Consider the following 18,308-nt stretch of genomic DNA (forward strand, 5'->3'; position numbering starts at 1 on the left):
CATACTCTTCAGAATAATCTTCCAAAGTTGGCATCTTTACCCTACACTTGAGGAGTCTGAGGTCCAGGAATATTGAGTTTATCAATTATGACTCACCATGGCAAGCAAATAATGATGGGATTCACATCTAGATCTGTCTCATTTTGTTTATTTATAAATTAGAAATAACTCCTAGTTCATATTGATGTTAATATAACCTTCCCTCTTACTCCTCCTCATAGTGAGATCTGACTGGAAGAGTTTAGTGTTTGCTGATGCAGTTCCGTGGGCAATAAAGAGACCTCAACATGCAGGAAGTTTGGATTATTTGTAAGACTGTCAGACTTAGAGGTAGTTGGGAGAGCCAAATGACCCTCAAGGCAACAGTAAAGAACAGGGGAACAGACAGCAAGAGTTTGTCAGAGGCTGACTTCATATATGACTAGCAGGGGATCTAAGCTGGGACTCCATGATTCTCACCCTTCATTAGTGGGAAAGGTACTCATTGTCTCTTTAGTCTATGAACAGGGTCAACAATTTACAATGTGCAACCTTCTTAAATAAGAAACACTGCTCAAACTTTTATCAGAAAGGTTGATGTTTTCCTTGCAAGCTGCTGCAAATCTCAGGCAAATACCTGAAGGTGGGGTAGAGGTGTGGGGGAAGAATGAGGAGGCCAACCTCACGCATAAGGTCAGGGTAAAACTACCTGAGGAGACCCATACCTCTTGTTCTACGTAAAGGAATTCCCCCTTTGTTAGCTTTCCCTTTAAACCCATCTGAGATTGCTTTACCTTATTTTAAAAATATTTCTCAATATATTTAATGTATGTATAGTCAATCATATTGCCTAGTGGTGATTATAAGGTTCAGAAAGGGTGTCTACTCTGTGACATTCTGTTCTAAGCATTGTCAAAGAATGTGGAACTAAAGGGCATTTCTCCAAGTGGTAAATGGCAATAAATCCTGAGCTTCTACTTGGGAAGCACCAGGAATCAAGCCCAAGGTACAGTGGGGCTGAACTTCCCAACCACCCCATCAGTTAAAGAAACTCCTTAAGAAGAGAATCAGAGAGGTCCCATGGCAACCATGTTACTTGACAATTACCGATGATATAATTAAAGCACATGGTATAAACTCAGCACATTCTAGGTATGCATGAAGATGGTAGTGGTTATGGAAATAACAATTATGACTGTAAAATGATCTCCACTCCAGTGAGTCTGTTATTTGAATTGCTTGGCTTCAAGTAAGCCCTGAAGGAGAGCACATATCACTTTTTTTTTAATGCTTAGAGACTAACCTGCACAGCTCCCATGAGTGCAGAAAGTTAATAAAAATAAATATAATAAGTATTATGTTGAAAATGATATGATTCGCTCTAATAACCAGTGATTACCACAGGCTTAAAAACAGAAAGAATGTCACTGTAACAGCAGGAGAAAGAGGAATTTCTACACATTCCATATTCTAAATAAAATAAATGCCACACTGATGATTCAACAACAGGTTTATTTGTTTGACTACAATATAATTTACATGCACCCTTGAGAAGTAAGCAGGAGAATTTTAGCAAAGTTTATGTTTCTGAAAAAGATTGCAATGAAAATATAAAATAGTTTTCATACTCAATGAAACAGAGATGCACATAAAACATGATGTTAGAGACAATTGGTAGCACTTTGTATGTTTGAAACACAAATTTTCTTTCAACATAGCCTAAAATCATGAGTGATTTGAAAGTATTTCCTCATTGCAAATATATTTCATAGAAAACTCTTATTATCAAGGCTTGCTCATAGATTCAAGTTTTTATAGATCTGTTCACTATGACTTCTATATATATAATATTCCCAATTGTTTCAGAATTTTGGTTAAAGCTTTTCTGAGGATAATCCTCATCTGAGGACAAAGGACAATGATTCCTTTTATATTTTAAAAAGGAAAAAAAATTATAGAGTAGAATAATGGTTATCAGAAGCAGGGAAAGGTAGAGAGTGAAATTGATGGGGAGAGATTGGTCAATGGGTATAAAATAGTACTTGGATAAGAGGAATGAGTTCTGGCATTCTGTAGTACAGTAGGGTGACTGTAGGTAACAATAATGTGATATATATTTCAAAAAACTAGAAGAGATTCTGAATGTTCTCACCATAAAGGAATGATAGATATTTGAGGTAATAGTATTCTAAATAATCATGATTTTATCATTATACAGCCATGTGTATCAAAACATCACATTATATCCTATACCTATGTACAATAATTATTTGTCCATTAAAAACAAAATATTTTTTTTAAAATAAAATAGCCTTGTTCAAAGAAACGGGGAAGGAGGAGACTATTGAAACAGCATGTAGAAGACTTAAGTAGCCCTGGGTCACATCACCAATCACCAGTCACCACCCTACACAGTAATTCCCAGACACTGGTTAAAGAGGAAGATACTTCAATAGGAATTTGCACAAAAGGTACACTGTGATGTTTTTCTGGTCTCTGTTTTGCATGTGAGTGGGAGGGGAACTCTTTCCTCAAGCAACAAAGAGGAAGCCACAAAAACCTCATCAGAGATAACTGGAGGGAGCTTTCCAGATGGAAATGCATATGTTTTCTGGTTGGACACTAGAGAATGTATATAGATACATTCTAACCTGCTCCTGGTGGACAATAGAAAGAAATTATTGAGGCAATTAAACATATGTCCCCTGCAATTTGTGGATCACAGAAAATGGTATATGAGTTTACCTGGTGAAATTCAAAGGAAGGAGTTTGGCTGGAGGAACCTGGGATAATGATGGGGCAATAAGACTATTGTTGGACTAAACATCATTGATGATGTTTAGCTGGGAAAGTGTTTCCAATTTTGCATGGGCCTAAAATGTAGACTAAAAGTAACCAAACTAAAGCTATCTTAAAAGGACCTTGGCCAAGGGGGATGTCTTCTGGTTTGAGGGTCCTAAATTGAAAAGATACAGGAGAGTCTCCAGATAGAAGAGTGTTAGGTAACCAGGTGGTGACTATATCCCCTGCATCAGGCAGAGATGCTAGGTAGGGCTTCTTTATGGAGACTGACTTTCTCTCATATTTGCCCCTCAAGAAAGATTTGGATGACTGCGCAACAAAGGTTGATGATCATCTTGTAAATTCAAAAGTCAAGTTTTGCTTTTTATCTGTGATTCTATCTTCCCTCTGCCACTTATATTAGGAGAAGCCAGAAGAAATAATTCTTTTAGTTGAAAAAGAGTCAGAACTGGACACATGTCCTTTTTCTAATAATACTTGGGTTCAGTCTGAGGATGACAAGACACATCTTAAATTGAACATGAAGTGGTAGTACTGAATAATACTGAATTTTTACTACCTGGAAGTGAGCTGTATTTATCCAAATGTTACTGTTTTAGGTAGCTTGTCACCACTACAATCAAAATATCTGAAAGAATAACTTAAAGGAGGAAAAATGTATTTGAGGATCACTGTTTCAGAGGTCACAGTCCATAGATGGCCAATTCCATTGTTCTGGGCCCAACGTGAAGCAGCACATCATATGGGAAGGGCCCACCAAAGGAAAGCTGCTAAGCTCATGGTGGGATTAGGAAGCCAAGAAGAGGGTTTAAGGGAATGTGCACTCTTCCAACACCTGCCCTTAATTACCCACTTCCTCCAGCTACGCTTCACCTGTCTATTGTTAAAACTAGGAAGAACTGGTGAGGTTACAACTCTCACAGTCCAATCATTTTACCTGGGACTATTCCTGCAGAAACAGGAGCTTTTGGGGGACACCTCACATTCAAACCATAACAGTAAGCAAAAACCTAATCATCATTTTTGGAATGATACCAACGAACAGGGCAAAAAGTGGCCAGGAAAAATATACTGTGGGCTGTATCACAGTCTACTGAAGTTGATCCAGTTCAGAATTAACAAATTCTCTTTCCCACATCTGTAAATGTGAAAACTATTCTCTGTAATAAAGGAAATTTGAGTCTTAGAGAAAAGAGAGAGAAAGAATGTGAATCAAGGTTACAAGATGTTAACTAACCCAACATCAGAACAGACGTAAGAACAGTCAATAGTCAACCATATTCTACATGAGGATTCGGAGTCAAGAAAAGTGATATTATTTGTTTAAAGCTGCATAACCATATACAGCAAGAGAACATATGTTGCTCATAGTGTTTCTGGCTCTTAGGAAAGTTTTTGAATGATCACAGGGGTAAATAGTTTATCTGAGATATACAGGAACAGATAGAACTGTATTTTACATGTTTTTTAGATTATTAGTTCTAGGTTTTGGCCCCTTTTATTCTATTACACCTTCTGTTGAATTGAAACCAAAGACATGCTATGAGCTCCAAGTGATGTCTTTGTATATATTGGGGTCCTACTATAAGTTGGTTTAGATTCTCCTTATACTCCCTCAAATCAAACATACATATACCATTAAACACACATATCCCATATAATATTCTCACATAAAATAGTACAAAAAGTAGAATTGAAGAAAGAATAAATTGCAGAATTAATTTCTACAGGATATTTTCTGTTTTTTCCTCAAAAGGAAAAAAATAGCTTTCAAGCATTGGAGACTGTTTCTTCTCAAACAAATTTTATTTCTAGCAATAAGTTAATTTTAAGAAAATAAAATAACAAAATTATTTTTACTTCTCAATTTAGCTTATTCAAAGTGACTTTATGTGTATTTCTTAACTGATAACTATATTAGAAAAATAAATAGACTCCCCTTTTCTATACCAAAATGATGAGTTACAAATAGGTTTGACACAATTTAAGAATGGTAAATTGCTTCTTTTATTTCTAGAACAAAGCAAATATATTACACTCTTTGTAAATTAAAATGAATAGTTAAACTACCTTTAGTGCTTGGAACCATGAGTATGCATTAAATTGCAAATTGCAGAAAATTATCTCATTGGAGTTTATCAACTTCATACATGTAAGTTAATAGGTCTTTGGGCTGGTGGATTCAGTGTCATAATTGTATGATCAAGGACAGACATTCTAAGAAACTTTCCCTTTTCTATCAGCTTTTGCCCTGGCCTGAGTCATTTATGGACCAATTCCAGTTACTGGAAATGCTACAGCAAATACTGCTATCTGTATATTCTTAGTCCATTCTGCTTTGCTCCTAACAAAGATTTAACTTTATTTATGGTTGCAATGCATTTTGGTTAAAAAGTACATTCTCCCTTTTATGATTTAAGTTTTTTTTTTTTGTTTTGTTTTTGCTAAGTACAAGAGTTGTGTGGAGTTTCCAACTAAACTTTCTAAAGGGGACGGGACTTCTCTGTTTCTAAATCTTGTTGATGATATTAAAACATAGTGACATAAGATAAAAGATATTATTAATTAAATAAACTTTCAGAAAATGAGGCCATTAAATAAATACATAAACAAACAAACAAATAAATAAATAAATAAATAAATAAAACCACTGAGACTTCCAGCACTGATCTCTAAAAGAAAGAGGATTGAACCCTTCCTCTCTTACCCCCTTGCTCCTTCTCTCTGGTAGGAATACGGTTTTATGCGTGGAAATATAGACCACTCCTGGGACTCTGATGACTTTTTTGAGCTGCGATGCTACCTCTGGTTGTTCAATCTTCAGATTTCCTTTAAATCTTTAAAGGCACCCTTTGCAACAGTCTCAGTTAACAGCTGATACTAATCATAACTGATCCAAATACCATGTTTGGGTTCATTTGCCCTGGTTCTGGATCAGTCATTGCTAAGGGAACTGAGATTAGCATGACTGGTTTAAATTGAAGATTCTCAACCTTGACTGTAGTTTAGAGTCACCTGGGAGTTTTTAAATCTTGGGCTCTATGTCAGACAAATTAAATCAGAATCCCTGAATTGAATCTCAAGAATCATATTTTGTAAAGCTCCATAGTTGATTCCAGTGTGTAACCAACTGGTTTAGATTATCCAGCATCTACACTTAGAAGGAAGGTTGATCTCCAGATCATATTTCTGATACACAGAAAAGGGGGAGAAGTGGTCTGGACATTTTGGAGTCAACTCCGATGTGTATTACAAACTATGATCCTAAAAATGCCAATAAAAAAGGGGTGGTGTACTTTAGAGAGAAATAAGCATATTAAACATAAGGAGAAGTTTAACAATTATGTTTCCTTATTCCATCATAAGTAATTAGAAAAATTTAGGGGGGAAAACTAGACTTGGGCCTGTGTTACCATGCTGGTTGTTGCTGTCCTTTCTGTTGATAAAGTTTAAGGCTATTTTACTACAAGCTGACACTGCAAACAGAAAGGTGCACACTTCTCATGCTGTATAAAAGAGAATTTCTTTATTGACAATTTTTCACTAAAATGCATCCTTTGCAACTCTGTCAGTATAGAGAACAATTTTTTTTCCAGTTTACAATGGACTCTTAAAGTGACTTGGCCTCTAAGAATTGTAGAGAATCACTTAAGTAGGAAAGTGTAAGTATCTTTTTCCAAGTCTCCCAAAAGTATAAGAACAGCAGAAACAAAATGATAAGTAAATTCCAATTGTTTTTAGTATCTTAAAATGGAAATCTTAATAAATAGAAAATATGATACACCAGAATATCAGGAAAATGTAAAATCTATGCAAAAGGTACATTTTAAAAAATTTATGTATTTATTTTAATTAGGTATATATGACAGCAGAATGCATTTTGATTCATTGTACACAATTGCAGCACCATTTTTCGTTACTCTGGTGTTACAGGATGTAGTATCTCACCATGTGTGCAGTCATACATGTACCTAGGGTAATGATGTTCATCTCATTCCACCATCTTTCCTGTCCCCATACCCCTCCTTATCCTTCCCTCCCCTTTGCCCAAAGTTCCTCCATTCCCATGCTCCCTGCCCCATTATGGGTCAGCATCCCCTTATCAGAGAGAACATTTAACCTTCGGTTTTGGGGGATTGCCTTACATCACTTAACATGATATTCTCCAACTTCATCAATTTACTTGCAAATGCCATAATTTTATTCTCTTTTAATGCTGAGTAATATTCCATTGTGTATATATATCACAGTTTCTTTGTCCGTTCATCTGTTGAAAGGTTGTTTCCACAGTTTAGCTATTGTGAATTGAGCTGCTATCAACATTGGTGTGGCTAAGTTACCCTAATATGCTGATTTTAAGTCTTTTGGGCACAGATCAAGGAGTGGGATAGCTGGGTCAAATGATGATTCCATTCCAAGTTTTCCAGGGAATCTCCATACTGCTTTCCAAATTATTTGCACCATTTGCAGTCCTACCAGCAATGTATGAGTGTGCCTTTTCCCCCAAATCCTCACCAACATTTATTGTCATCTGTATTCTTGATAACTGCCTTTCTGACTGTCATGATATGAATCTTCGAGTAGTTTTAATTTGTATTCCTCTAATTACTAGAGATGTTGAATATTTTTTCATATATTTGTTGATCGAATATATATCTTCTTAGATGTATCTGTTTAGCTCCTTAGCCCATTTATTGATTGAGCAAGTGTCCATGAAGCTGTTTGTCAACACACAGCTGTTCCCAGCCTATCTTTCACTTTACCTCCTCTTCTAGTCTATAACTTGTTTCTTTATTTCTTTTTTTAAAATATATTTTTAGTTGTAGATGAACACAATGCTTTATTTTGTTTATTTATTTTATGTGGTGCTGGGGATTGAACCCAGGGCTTCACACATGCTTGACAAGTGTTCTACCACTGAGCTACAACCCCAGCCCTGCAACTTAAATCTTATAGGAAAATATAAATCTTACAGGAAACTATAAATCTTACAGGAAATTCCAATGTGGGAGTCTGATATAATAATAATAATAATAATAATAATAATAATAATAATAATAATAATAATAATAAAAAAGAGTTATAATTTCAATAATAGTTACCACAACATTTATAAAGTACTATACACTGTGTTGTAAACACTTGATACTTAAAACACAGCATTACAGTATATAGCAAGTATTTTAATCACTTTGTATGTTAATACAAAGGAGAAGATTCAGGTTGAGACAGCTTAAGTGAACTGTCCAAGACTGAACACTAATTGATTATACAGCCAAAATTACAAATATTACCCATTTCTTTCTAAATATCCTTGATACCCATTAGTAAATTGACCTTTTGTGGTTTAGTTATAGAATAACTTTTGCTTAAATTTATACCAATAATGCATTGGCCATGATGCTGAAAATGACCACCAGTAATTTCATTCCTCCCTTTCCTGGTCCTTTGATGGGCAGAAACAGGCTCTTGGAGGTATTTTGCTTTTTTTGTTTGTTTTGCTTTGCCTCTTGCTGGTTTCTGTGTGGAGGCTTCTGCCATGCTCTGTTTGGGCTACATGGGAAGCAATCAGGAAATCCAAGAAACTCTCCATGTGTTGTCCTGCTATTCCTGAGCTCCTTCCGGAGCCCATATTCGTTCTTCTTCCCACATTTCAGAAGGTTCCTGTTTGTTTTGTTTGTTTCTTTTGTTATGTGCAGTGTGTTTAGTATGAGAGAAGATATAGATGGAATGGAGCTATTCTATCTTTCTATCTTTGTGTAACCAAAGTCTCTGGGCAACATTTTGAAAGAAAAAAATTGGTTTGGTGGAGTCAGGCAGACAACAGTGGAGAAATAACCATGTACCAAAAAAAAAAAAAAAAAAAAAAAACCCTACAAAATGGAAAAACTATTTCTTTTTTTATTTTTTTTTCTAGTTGTAGATGGACACAATATCTTTATTTATTTATTACTGAGGATCTAACCAAGTGCCCACATGTGCAAGGCAGGTGCTCTACCACTGAGTTGCAGCCCCAGTCCAAAAAACTGTTTCTTCCTACCTGCTTTTATTAACACATCTTCCTGGGACTTTAGTTTGATTTTCCTCTGTTTAATTTTCATATGTAATCATGCTTTTTTGCCTTCTGACTCAAAGACTGACTTTATATAGATATTGTAAAATGATTATAGAATTTTAAATATTTTGTATTTTAGAGCTTTGCCTGATAATTAGATTATAAATTTCAGTATGTTGGGGGTAAAGTTAGAGTCTCCTTTTTAAGCTCTCATCTCTGTGCTGAGTACAGTAGGAGACACCATTTCATTGTTAAAGAAATTACTCAAATTTATTTGCTTTTTATTTGTTTGCTTGTTTTTGGTTTTTTAGTTATTATATTTTGTTACTTCAAAGCCAAGACAATAGCTAATAAGTCTCTGAAGTGTAAACTGTGCAGAAGTTTCATCTACTGAGAGTCATAGTTTTATGTTTCAAAACTTTATATAAATTAGATTTTATGTGTATAACTCAGAACATCAGACTTTTGCCTTATAATGTGTTATTAATAAATACAGACTCAGAAACTCATCCCCAGTAGTACCAGAAATAGATTGTTTAGTTTCATCCCTAAGTTAATGAAAACTATATATTCTCAAGAAGTAAAATACCTAGTAGAATGTTACAAAGAATGGTAATTAAGCAAAACCTGAAATCTTAGTTCTTGGAGTGGTGCTTTAGGATTTGGTGGTGGTGGGACTGTGTGTTTTGCTTTTGTTATTAATTTGAGTCACATGAGTTATATACCCACACCAGGTACTAGTAAAAGACATTTTAAAATTTCCTAAGATCATTGTACTGTCATGTTTAACTAATTAAAACAAATTAAAAAAAAAATAAATAACTTCCTAAGAAGACAAAAAAATATTTTGATAATTATGGTTTGATCTAATACTGAAATTAACCTCTTTCAGATATATACCTAGCATTTATTCCTCAGCCAAGTCCATTAAAGTGTGACATTTAAAATCTTGATGAGAACTAATCTCAAACTTAAAGGTAACTTTGAGACAGTTGAAGTAGAACAATACACCTCCATTCATAATGAAGAGTTCAGAGCAGTGAAACAGGTGTAGGTAGTGGATTTGAGTGTCAACAGGACCTTGTAAACAAATATTCTGGAGGATGAGAAAGAGAAATTAAACGAAACTGTTGCTCTTCTGTGTTTTGTTAGGTAGATACGATATTACACTCAAGTTTATTTTCTAATTATCAACTGGAAATAGCAGTCTGGAACTCACAAAAACAAAGGATAGGTCTCTGAAGAGTGAAAGTTACTGACACAAAGTACTTAAAGGTGATTCTTCAAGTTTAAGATTTAAATCACAGGGCATAAGTAACATTGTGTTCCTCCCAAATACATGGTTGAACCCTAACCCCCATGTGATAGGATTTGGAGATAGGACCTGTAAGGTTATGATTAAAATCAAATGAGGTCATAAAGGTGTCCCTGATCCAATAAAATTAATGTCTTTATGCAAAGAGACTTCAGGGAGCCTTCACTCTTTCTTTCTGCACAAACTCACCAAGGAAAGGTCCTGTCAATATTAATGACATTTAAATTTTACATAATGCCAAGCATACACAAAAACTGCAGTTGAAGTTGTACTGCAGCAATTTGGTTTGTCACTGGAAAAATAAAAATATCATCTCAACCATATACCAAAGTAAATTTTAGATACAGTGTTGACTTTAAATGGAGGGAAAAAGAATACATAAAATAATGAAGAGAGAAAACATATCTAAATGTGATCCAGAACTCTATATCCGTAACACCAAAGTTAAAAACCACTTAGTAAAGTATTGACTTGGTTACACAAAAATTCTAAATGGTTATGAATGTTAATAAAATAAAGCAATAGGTAAACTTCAAAAGTAGTAAAATTTACAGTGTAGTAGATTCAATAGGAAAAAAATATTAAAATTTCAACAAGAAAAATGCATAGAGTGTGAATATAAATAAAAAGAAAAATCTGAAAATATTAAACACAAGTAGTTATAAAAATTATATAGTAAACAAATAATTATATGTGGCTTATATAGAAAAAATGAGACTGAAGAAAAGAAAAAGTGTCATGTCCTATGGCAGAAATGTAAATTTCTACAACTTATCTCTAGACCAATTTAGAAGATAAAACAAACCCTAAAGATTTACAGACTCCACTCCTATAATTTTAGTCCAAATATATATCAACTGCTTTTTTGATTAATATATATTAACTGTTGTATGCACATATGTAGAAAAGATGTCTTTTTAAGAGAATACTCTAAACATAGCCATAGTATCAGAGTTGCTGAATAAATTCATGTAATGGTATAATATGCATTCATTAAAAAAATTAACTAAACTTAGCTATAATTAACTAAACTTTTTTTTTTTTTTTTTTTGAGTACCAAGGATTGAACTAAGAGGCGGTCAACCACTGAGCCACATCATCAGCCCTATTTTTGTATTTTTATTTAGAGACAGTGTCTCACTGAGTTGCTTAGTGCCTCACTTTTGCTGAGGCTGGCTTTGAACTGGTGATCCTCCTTCCTCAGCCCCCCAAGCCACTGGGATTACAGGTGTGCACCACCACACCTGGTTTAACTAAACTTATTTATTTAGAAATATGTTCATGTTTTATTGCATATACACAATGTATAAAACTATATATAGAGAAATACCCTTTAAAATTTGCTTATATATATATATATATATATATATATATATATATATATATGTGTGTGTGTGTGTGTGTGTGTGTGTGTGTGTGCATAGAAGAAAGTCAAGAAAAGTAGGTACCAAAATGTCAATAATGCTGATCTCTATGATATATTTTTCTCCTGCATATATTTTCTGAATAAAAAAAACACTAAGGGACACACACACACACACAACATATATATGTGTATTTATATCTTGTAAAACAAAATTATTTTATTTGCATAAATAAGAATTTTCAAGTACCCTAATTTGGGCAAAAGAAAAGTAAATAATTGAAACCAACAGAAATAGGGATTGAGGCAGAAAATAAATACTAGTGTTACTGAAATTGAAAAGGGGACATTTCTAAGGAATAATGGGGGAAGTAAGGGTGACTTTACTGATTAATGTACTGCCTATAATGTGCTCAGTACTCTTCTAGGTGCTGGTGGTGAAAGTGAAGTATACCATGGCAGAACTTAATCGACTAGGAGGGAGGGTCAGGATGATGCAGATGATCAATCATCCCCAAGGCTTACTTGGAGTAATGAGGTGGCTGTGGAGATGGAAGGAATTAGATGGATTCAACACATACTTTGGATATAGATTTCACAAGTTTTTTTGATAAGTTGAATACAAGAAAGTGAAAAGGAAAAAAAAAAACTATTAAGGAAAACTCCAGATTTTTATCTGCTGTCAACTACTGAAATTGATAACATGGAAGGAAAGACAAATCAGCAGTTGTTTTGGATGTACTAAATAGAAAATGTGCTTGAGTGGATATGTAAAGAGATTTCTAAATAAATATGTTTGAAAGTGAGAAGTCAGAAGTCATAAAAAAATGACTTTTAAAGTCAATATCACTAAATGTACAGATGACGTATGACTGAGCTCTAGACCTATTAAATATGTTGATGTTGGAGAGGAAGAAGCCTGCCAAAATGACAGAGGTAACCAGCAAGAAGAATGAACCCAGGAGAGTTTGACATCACAAGCCATAAGAACAGAGAGTTTAATGTGTCAAGAATAGTTTATTGGGATAACTAGCAATGATAAAACTTCAAGATGTCCACAGAGTTGGACAACACTAATGTCAAGGAGATGAACCTCCTCAAAACCAGTTTCAGTATGTGATGGAGTTGGAAGCCAGACTGGAGTGGGCTGAAGAGTGATTCAGGAAGTGTGGATGAGAATGTTGTTTACAGGAGAAGAAGATAGAGCCTGGGAAAGAATCAGGAGAGCCATCTTTTGGTTAAGATGGGAAATATTGCAATGGGTTTTTAATATAATTTAGAATGAATCCATGAGAATGAAGCGAATGATGGCCCTGGAAGGAGATGGGACAACTGAAAAGCAAAGCCCTTGAAAAGATGAGAGAGGAGAGGATGGGTCACAACACACACTTTAGTATTAAAATTTGCAGATGAAGGAACTTTTCTTCTGTCAGCAGCAGAAGTCAGAGAATATGGCTGTAAATGTTAACGGATACAGATTTAGGGATTTAGGCAGGGGAAGATGTAGGAATTCTTGTTTGATTTTTATCTGTGAAATGGAAGACAATCTTAGAAGCTGGAAACTGCTGTGGTGTATAGGGATTATTTAAGAAGTGATAAAAATCTGCCGAAAATAGAACTAGGAATGTTGGAAAGAATACTTTCTAGGGACATGTAGTAGGATTTCTAAGCAGTACTTTGTGTCCATTGGAAGAAGAAGGTAAAAATAAGATTAACCTGTTGAGTGATTTTCTACTAATGTTAAATACTCTTTAAAAGTAGAAATGAAAGAAGTGGAGTGTTAGTTTTGATCGGAGTTTAACTGTTTCCAAGTGGGTACTACAGGAGGAACAAGGATATAAAGGGCATATGGGAAAATGTACAGATGATGGAAACTCAAACTAAATTGAAGCTAAGGACTAAATAATGAGTTTTCAGTAATAATTACAAATAAGAACCACATTAATGAATTAGAGGCCTTAAGTCAAGTACCTATTACAGTACTAGAAAAAGTGAACTTGAATATTATACTAGGGCTGGTAGAAACTTGGAGCCCATTGTCTGATTTGGGGAGAGTCTATGGGAAAAGAACAAATAGTTATATATAAAGTGATAAAAGAATTGAGAAATCAGGATATTAACTGGATTATCTCTTCTCATAGTGAAGTCAGAAAAAAATAATATTAGAGAATAAAAGATACTGTGCCTTAGGAATTAAATTAGCAGCAATCACCTAAAAAAGAGAAAACATTAAAGGAGATGACTGGGATTCTCTTTTTAAAGGAAAAGAGGAATAGCTTGCAAGCTGTATTCCCGAAACTGAAATGTCTCATCATTAACCTTCCCAAAGCTCTTGTACACATAATACTTCTAAGATAATGATGATGCTATCCTTCCAATTACTAGAAATTAAACCAAAGACCTCTTAGTTATGCTTCACCCATTGAACTGTGTAGGAACCTTAATATAATCTGGCAAGGAGTCTGAATTTGGAATTCTTATATTCTAAGGATTCAAGAATGTACTGTATAATAATAAGAAAAATAGTGTTCCAGGCAATATTGGCTCAGAACCTAATTTCTATGGTTAGTGTATAGTTTTTCCCATCAGAAATTTGCATTGAAGTTTAATCAATGTGAGGTATTAAGAAAGCAGAAATATAATTCAACTATAAAGTTTAGATTTGGGGTCTTTGAGAGGTGATTTAAGAGAGATAAAGCAGCCAGGGAAGAGCCTTCATCATGGAATACAGATGGCTTTATAAGAAGAGAGAGACCTAAGGGTACACACATACTCTCTCCCAGTCTCCCTCCATGTGATGATGGCTAGCACCAAGCCATCTCACCCCTCTACCCCAAAGAAAATGAAAGAAGTTCAATTAAAGCAAGTGCATATAAAATCCTGTCTCCTGTGTTGGCCTCACCTAATTCTAGCTCTGGATCTCCCTATGCCTGCTCCTTCCCCATAAGCTTCCTAACTGCTTTCTTCACATCCTTGTTCCTCAGTGTGTAGATCAGCGGGTTGAGAGTGGGAGCAAGAATCATGTAGAGCACTGCAAGTGCTTTGCCCTGGTCCTGAGAGTAGTTGTCCTTTGGTTGTAGATACAAAAACATAGTGGTTCCATAGAAGAGTGAGACCACCATTAGGTGGGAAGCACAAGTCCCAAAAGCCTTTTTCCTTCCCTCTGCTGAGCGCATTTTCACGACTGCCCTGGCAATACACACATAAGAGGTCAAGATGATGGAGACAGGCACAGCTAGAATGATTAGCCGGGCAATAAACATTTTGGACTCTGTTGGGCCAGTATCCACACAGGAGAGTTTAACAATGATCAGCAGCTCACAGAAGAAATGGTCCACACGCTGGTTTCCACAGAGAGGTAGCACAATGGCCATTGAGGACTGTAGAAAGGAGTTGGCAAAGCCAGAGGACCAGGAAGCTGCTGCCAGGAGGTGACACAATTTGGGGTGCATAATGGTGGTGTAGCGGAGAGGCCAACAAACTGCAACATAGCGATCAACTGCCATCACGGCAAGGAGTACGCACTCAGTGGAGCCAAGTGCCAAGGCCACCCAGTACTGGACCATGCAGCCAGCATAACTGATCTTCTTGTTGCCTCCCCACATATTCACCAGCATCTGGGGCACAATGCTAGTGGTAAAAGAGAGGTCGAGCACAGAAAGGTTTCTGAGAAAGAAGTACATGGGTGTATGGAGCCGAGCATCCAGAATTGAGAGTGAGATGATGGCCACATTACCCACAAGGGTTATGCTGTGGAGTATCAGGACAAAAAGGGAGAGGATCAGCTCCAACTCAGGATGCTCAGAGAAGCCCACTAAGATGAAATCCCCACCTGAGCTGTCATTGATTGCTTCCATTTCCTCTTCAAAGCTATCATTGAGGGAGTTCTCATGCCATCTAGTGTGGGATTTAAGAGTAATAGGTGGGTAATTAATATATGTATTGGATATTGGAAAAGCAGAGACTCTGGACAGGACCCAAATTATATTTTATTTTTATTTCCTCTTGTCTTTTCCAACTCGTTTCACACTTGCTGGTGTGAACTCCAGCAAACTCATGGCCTCCATGGTAATAAAAGTATAACAACCATTTTCAGTTATAGACAGAATCTAAATTCACTAATTTTAAATCCCAGTCTCATGAATACTAAAAACTCAGAATCTAATTCAACATCTAGTCTTGACCTCTTTCCAGCTACAGCCCCTTTCAAGTGAACTCTTATGTTTTGAGGAGGGGGTGTAGGCAGTCCCTTTCTTTTCCTGCTCTTCTCTACCAGTGTTTCAGCAGTGCCTCTAGGTTTTCCCTATTTGGGTTATGCAAAGGGGAAGAGAAGGGATTGCCAGAGAGTCTTACGCTCCCAAGACAATGTTATGCTCTCGGAGCCTGACAGGTGTTTAACAATTAACTCTTCTCATGGGGAATATGTGTATTCTTTAGACACTACTTTGCTAGGCCAGTAGACCTGCCTATCCCCAGAATAGGTGGAGGCATCTCTTTCTGAGGCAGTGTACACCACCTTTTGTAAACTCTGGGGCTCAGGATCTTATAAACAATGCTTGGTCCCTTTGTTCCTGTTGTGGCCCTACAGAATAAGACTCAGGACAACCGCTCAACACAAGCTGTCCCTTCATAGTGACCCTCTTCTGCCACACAGGAAACCATTTTACATCTTTTGGTTCAAACTCATTGCAAGAAGCCACGACCAGCTTGACTCCACCATGGTAGCAGTTATTAGCACTTTTCTCATCCCTAGACTTTCTGTGTAAGAATTGAGCCTGGTTCATTCTGCCCCCTCCCAACTATTTTATATATATATATATAATTTTTTTTTAAGTTTCCAGCTAACTCTGTTGAAGCCCCCAACCTGGAGGCCTTTTTCCTGTTGGTGGGGATGGTTTTGTACTCATATCAATACTTACTCTAAATGAATTTTTATATTTTTCTTCTCCTCTCCCTTCTCTTAATCCAGTTTAATTTTTCAAATTGGCAAAGCTCTCTGAGTTGTCCAAGAACTAATATTTATTAAAATCATTTTTGTATAAGTTCTACATATGATTGTTCTTTCACATTCACTTACAACATAAGGTTGTACAAAGCAGAAAAGGGATGCATTTTAAAATACAATTCTTATGTATCAGTCACAGCAAAGGAGGGAGACACTCAACAACAACATTTTTAGGGTAGTTTCTGTGCATGCCTCTAAGTAGAAATAAGTCATAGTAAGGTAGAAGATTTCAAATAAATGAGCAAAAGGTTAAAGGAATTTAGATTTATTTTCAATGGGATTCGCAAATAAAGACACCAGGAAGGAAATCAAAAAGTCAGTAATAAATTCACTCTATTTAAATAGAAGTTGAATAAGAAACCAGGCAGCAAGGCAAAAAATTACTTCTGTACTTTTCATTAATATTCTCTCCTTGACTCTTTATGTGTTTTCCCTCTGCTGTTAAACAGCATTTCTCTATAGTACTGCTTTCAAGATAGTGATTGCCTTCAAGAAGCTTTAAGATATCCAAGTTTCTCCAAATTTTATTTAATCTCCAACTAATCATGTTGAGTTTAAGAAAGAGTATGTCAGACCTGGAGATGTATGATCATGGTAAAGTAGTTGTCTAACTTGAATGAGGCCCTGGGTTTAAGCCCCAACATGGAGCAGGGAGGAATCTCCTCATGGTACTCTAAAAACTATCCCTTTTTAAAAAAACAGCATCTTATCTCTTCACAGTAAATAGCTTATTAGATACACTTTTTCCAGGTCTTCAGACTGAGCATATTTGAGATAGTAAGAGTGAGGTACTGGTATATATTCAGCCTTTCAGTGTTCTCCTTTATGATTGGTCTGTTTCATTAGAATGAATGGTTAAACAAATTTGGCATACTATATAGTTGTTTTCCATCCTATAAAATTGAATAATTTTGTATTAATCCATACCTAAATTTTAAAATCACAAATAAATTTAAAGGAAGGGGAAAAATAAATAAATGGAGGGGAAACTGATCAGGTGTAGTTCGCCATTTCACATAAGCAAAAGAGGCCCACATGATATAAAGGAAGAATCCATTTATAAGTATGGGTTTCCATACATGCTGGGTTGGAGCTCAGAGATACAACATGGGGAAGAAGGAGGCAGAGAAACCTGAGATGGCATTTAATTTGTTCATTATTAAATATATGTTCAGCAATTGCCAAATGTGTAGCAAGTAACATGTGTGTATTCAGTTAACATCTCTCCAAAGATCCCAAGTATGTGAACTCTGAATCAAATCTGGAATCACCAACTTTGGTTTGAATCACATAAAATTTTTTAAATTGGAAATTTTTTAAGAGAAAAGCTCTAATATCTCAATTAAAAAGCCAGTGTTCACCCACGACACAAAATTCACTTCCAGTGAACTTAAAATATTTAAGGAGAAGGAAATGTTAACTACCTTGATTTTATCATTACATTACTATATAGATCTATCAAATTTTCACATCAAACTCCATAAGTTTGTACCACTGAAATAATAATTAATTTTTAGAATAAAGTAAGCAGACATTCCTCTCCAATTTCCTGTCCTCACACTATTTATCCCCTTACTCACCCACCTCACATATCCATAAGTCCATCTTACCTATTTTCTACCAAAAGTAGAGATTGATCCCCATCTGTCTGCTAACTGAACTGAGTCTTGTTATCATGAAATTCTGTGGCTTCATCAGTTCCAGCCAGGTCCATGAAGATTCTGCAGATTTCTATGCCTTGAGTTGCAAACTATTTTGAGTTTTTCCTGCAAGTGAGCTTAGTATACAT

General features: G+C 35.6%; 1 protein-coding gene across 1 annotated transcript; it reads right to left on the reverse strand.

Moving 5' to 3' along the window:
- Nucleotides 1-14,438: 14,438 nt before the first annotated feature.
- On the reverse strand, nt 14,439-15,371 carry LOC124108045 (olfactory receptor 2Y1B-like). The gene has a single exon (XM_046466402.1). The coding sequence runs from the start codon at nt 15,369-15,371 to the stop codon at nt 14,439-14,441; it is 933 nt and encodes a 310-aa protein (XP_046322358.1).
- Nucleotides 15,372-18,308: the final 2,937 nt, after the last annotated feature.

This window comes from Marmota monax, unplaced genomic scaffold, assembly GCF_021218885.2.
Source record: "Marmota monax isolate L192 unplaced genomic scaffold, Marmota_monax_Labrador192_F-V1.1 WCK01_AAM20220418_F8-fsc00331, whole genome shotgun sequence".
NCBI lineage: Eukaryota > Metazoa > Chordata > Mammalia > Rodentia > Sciuridae > Marmota > Marmota monax.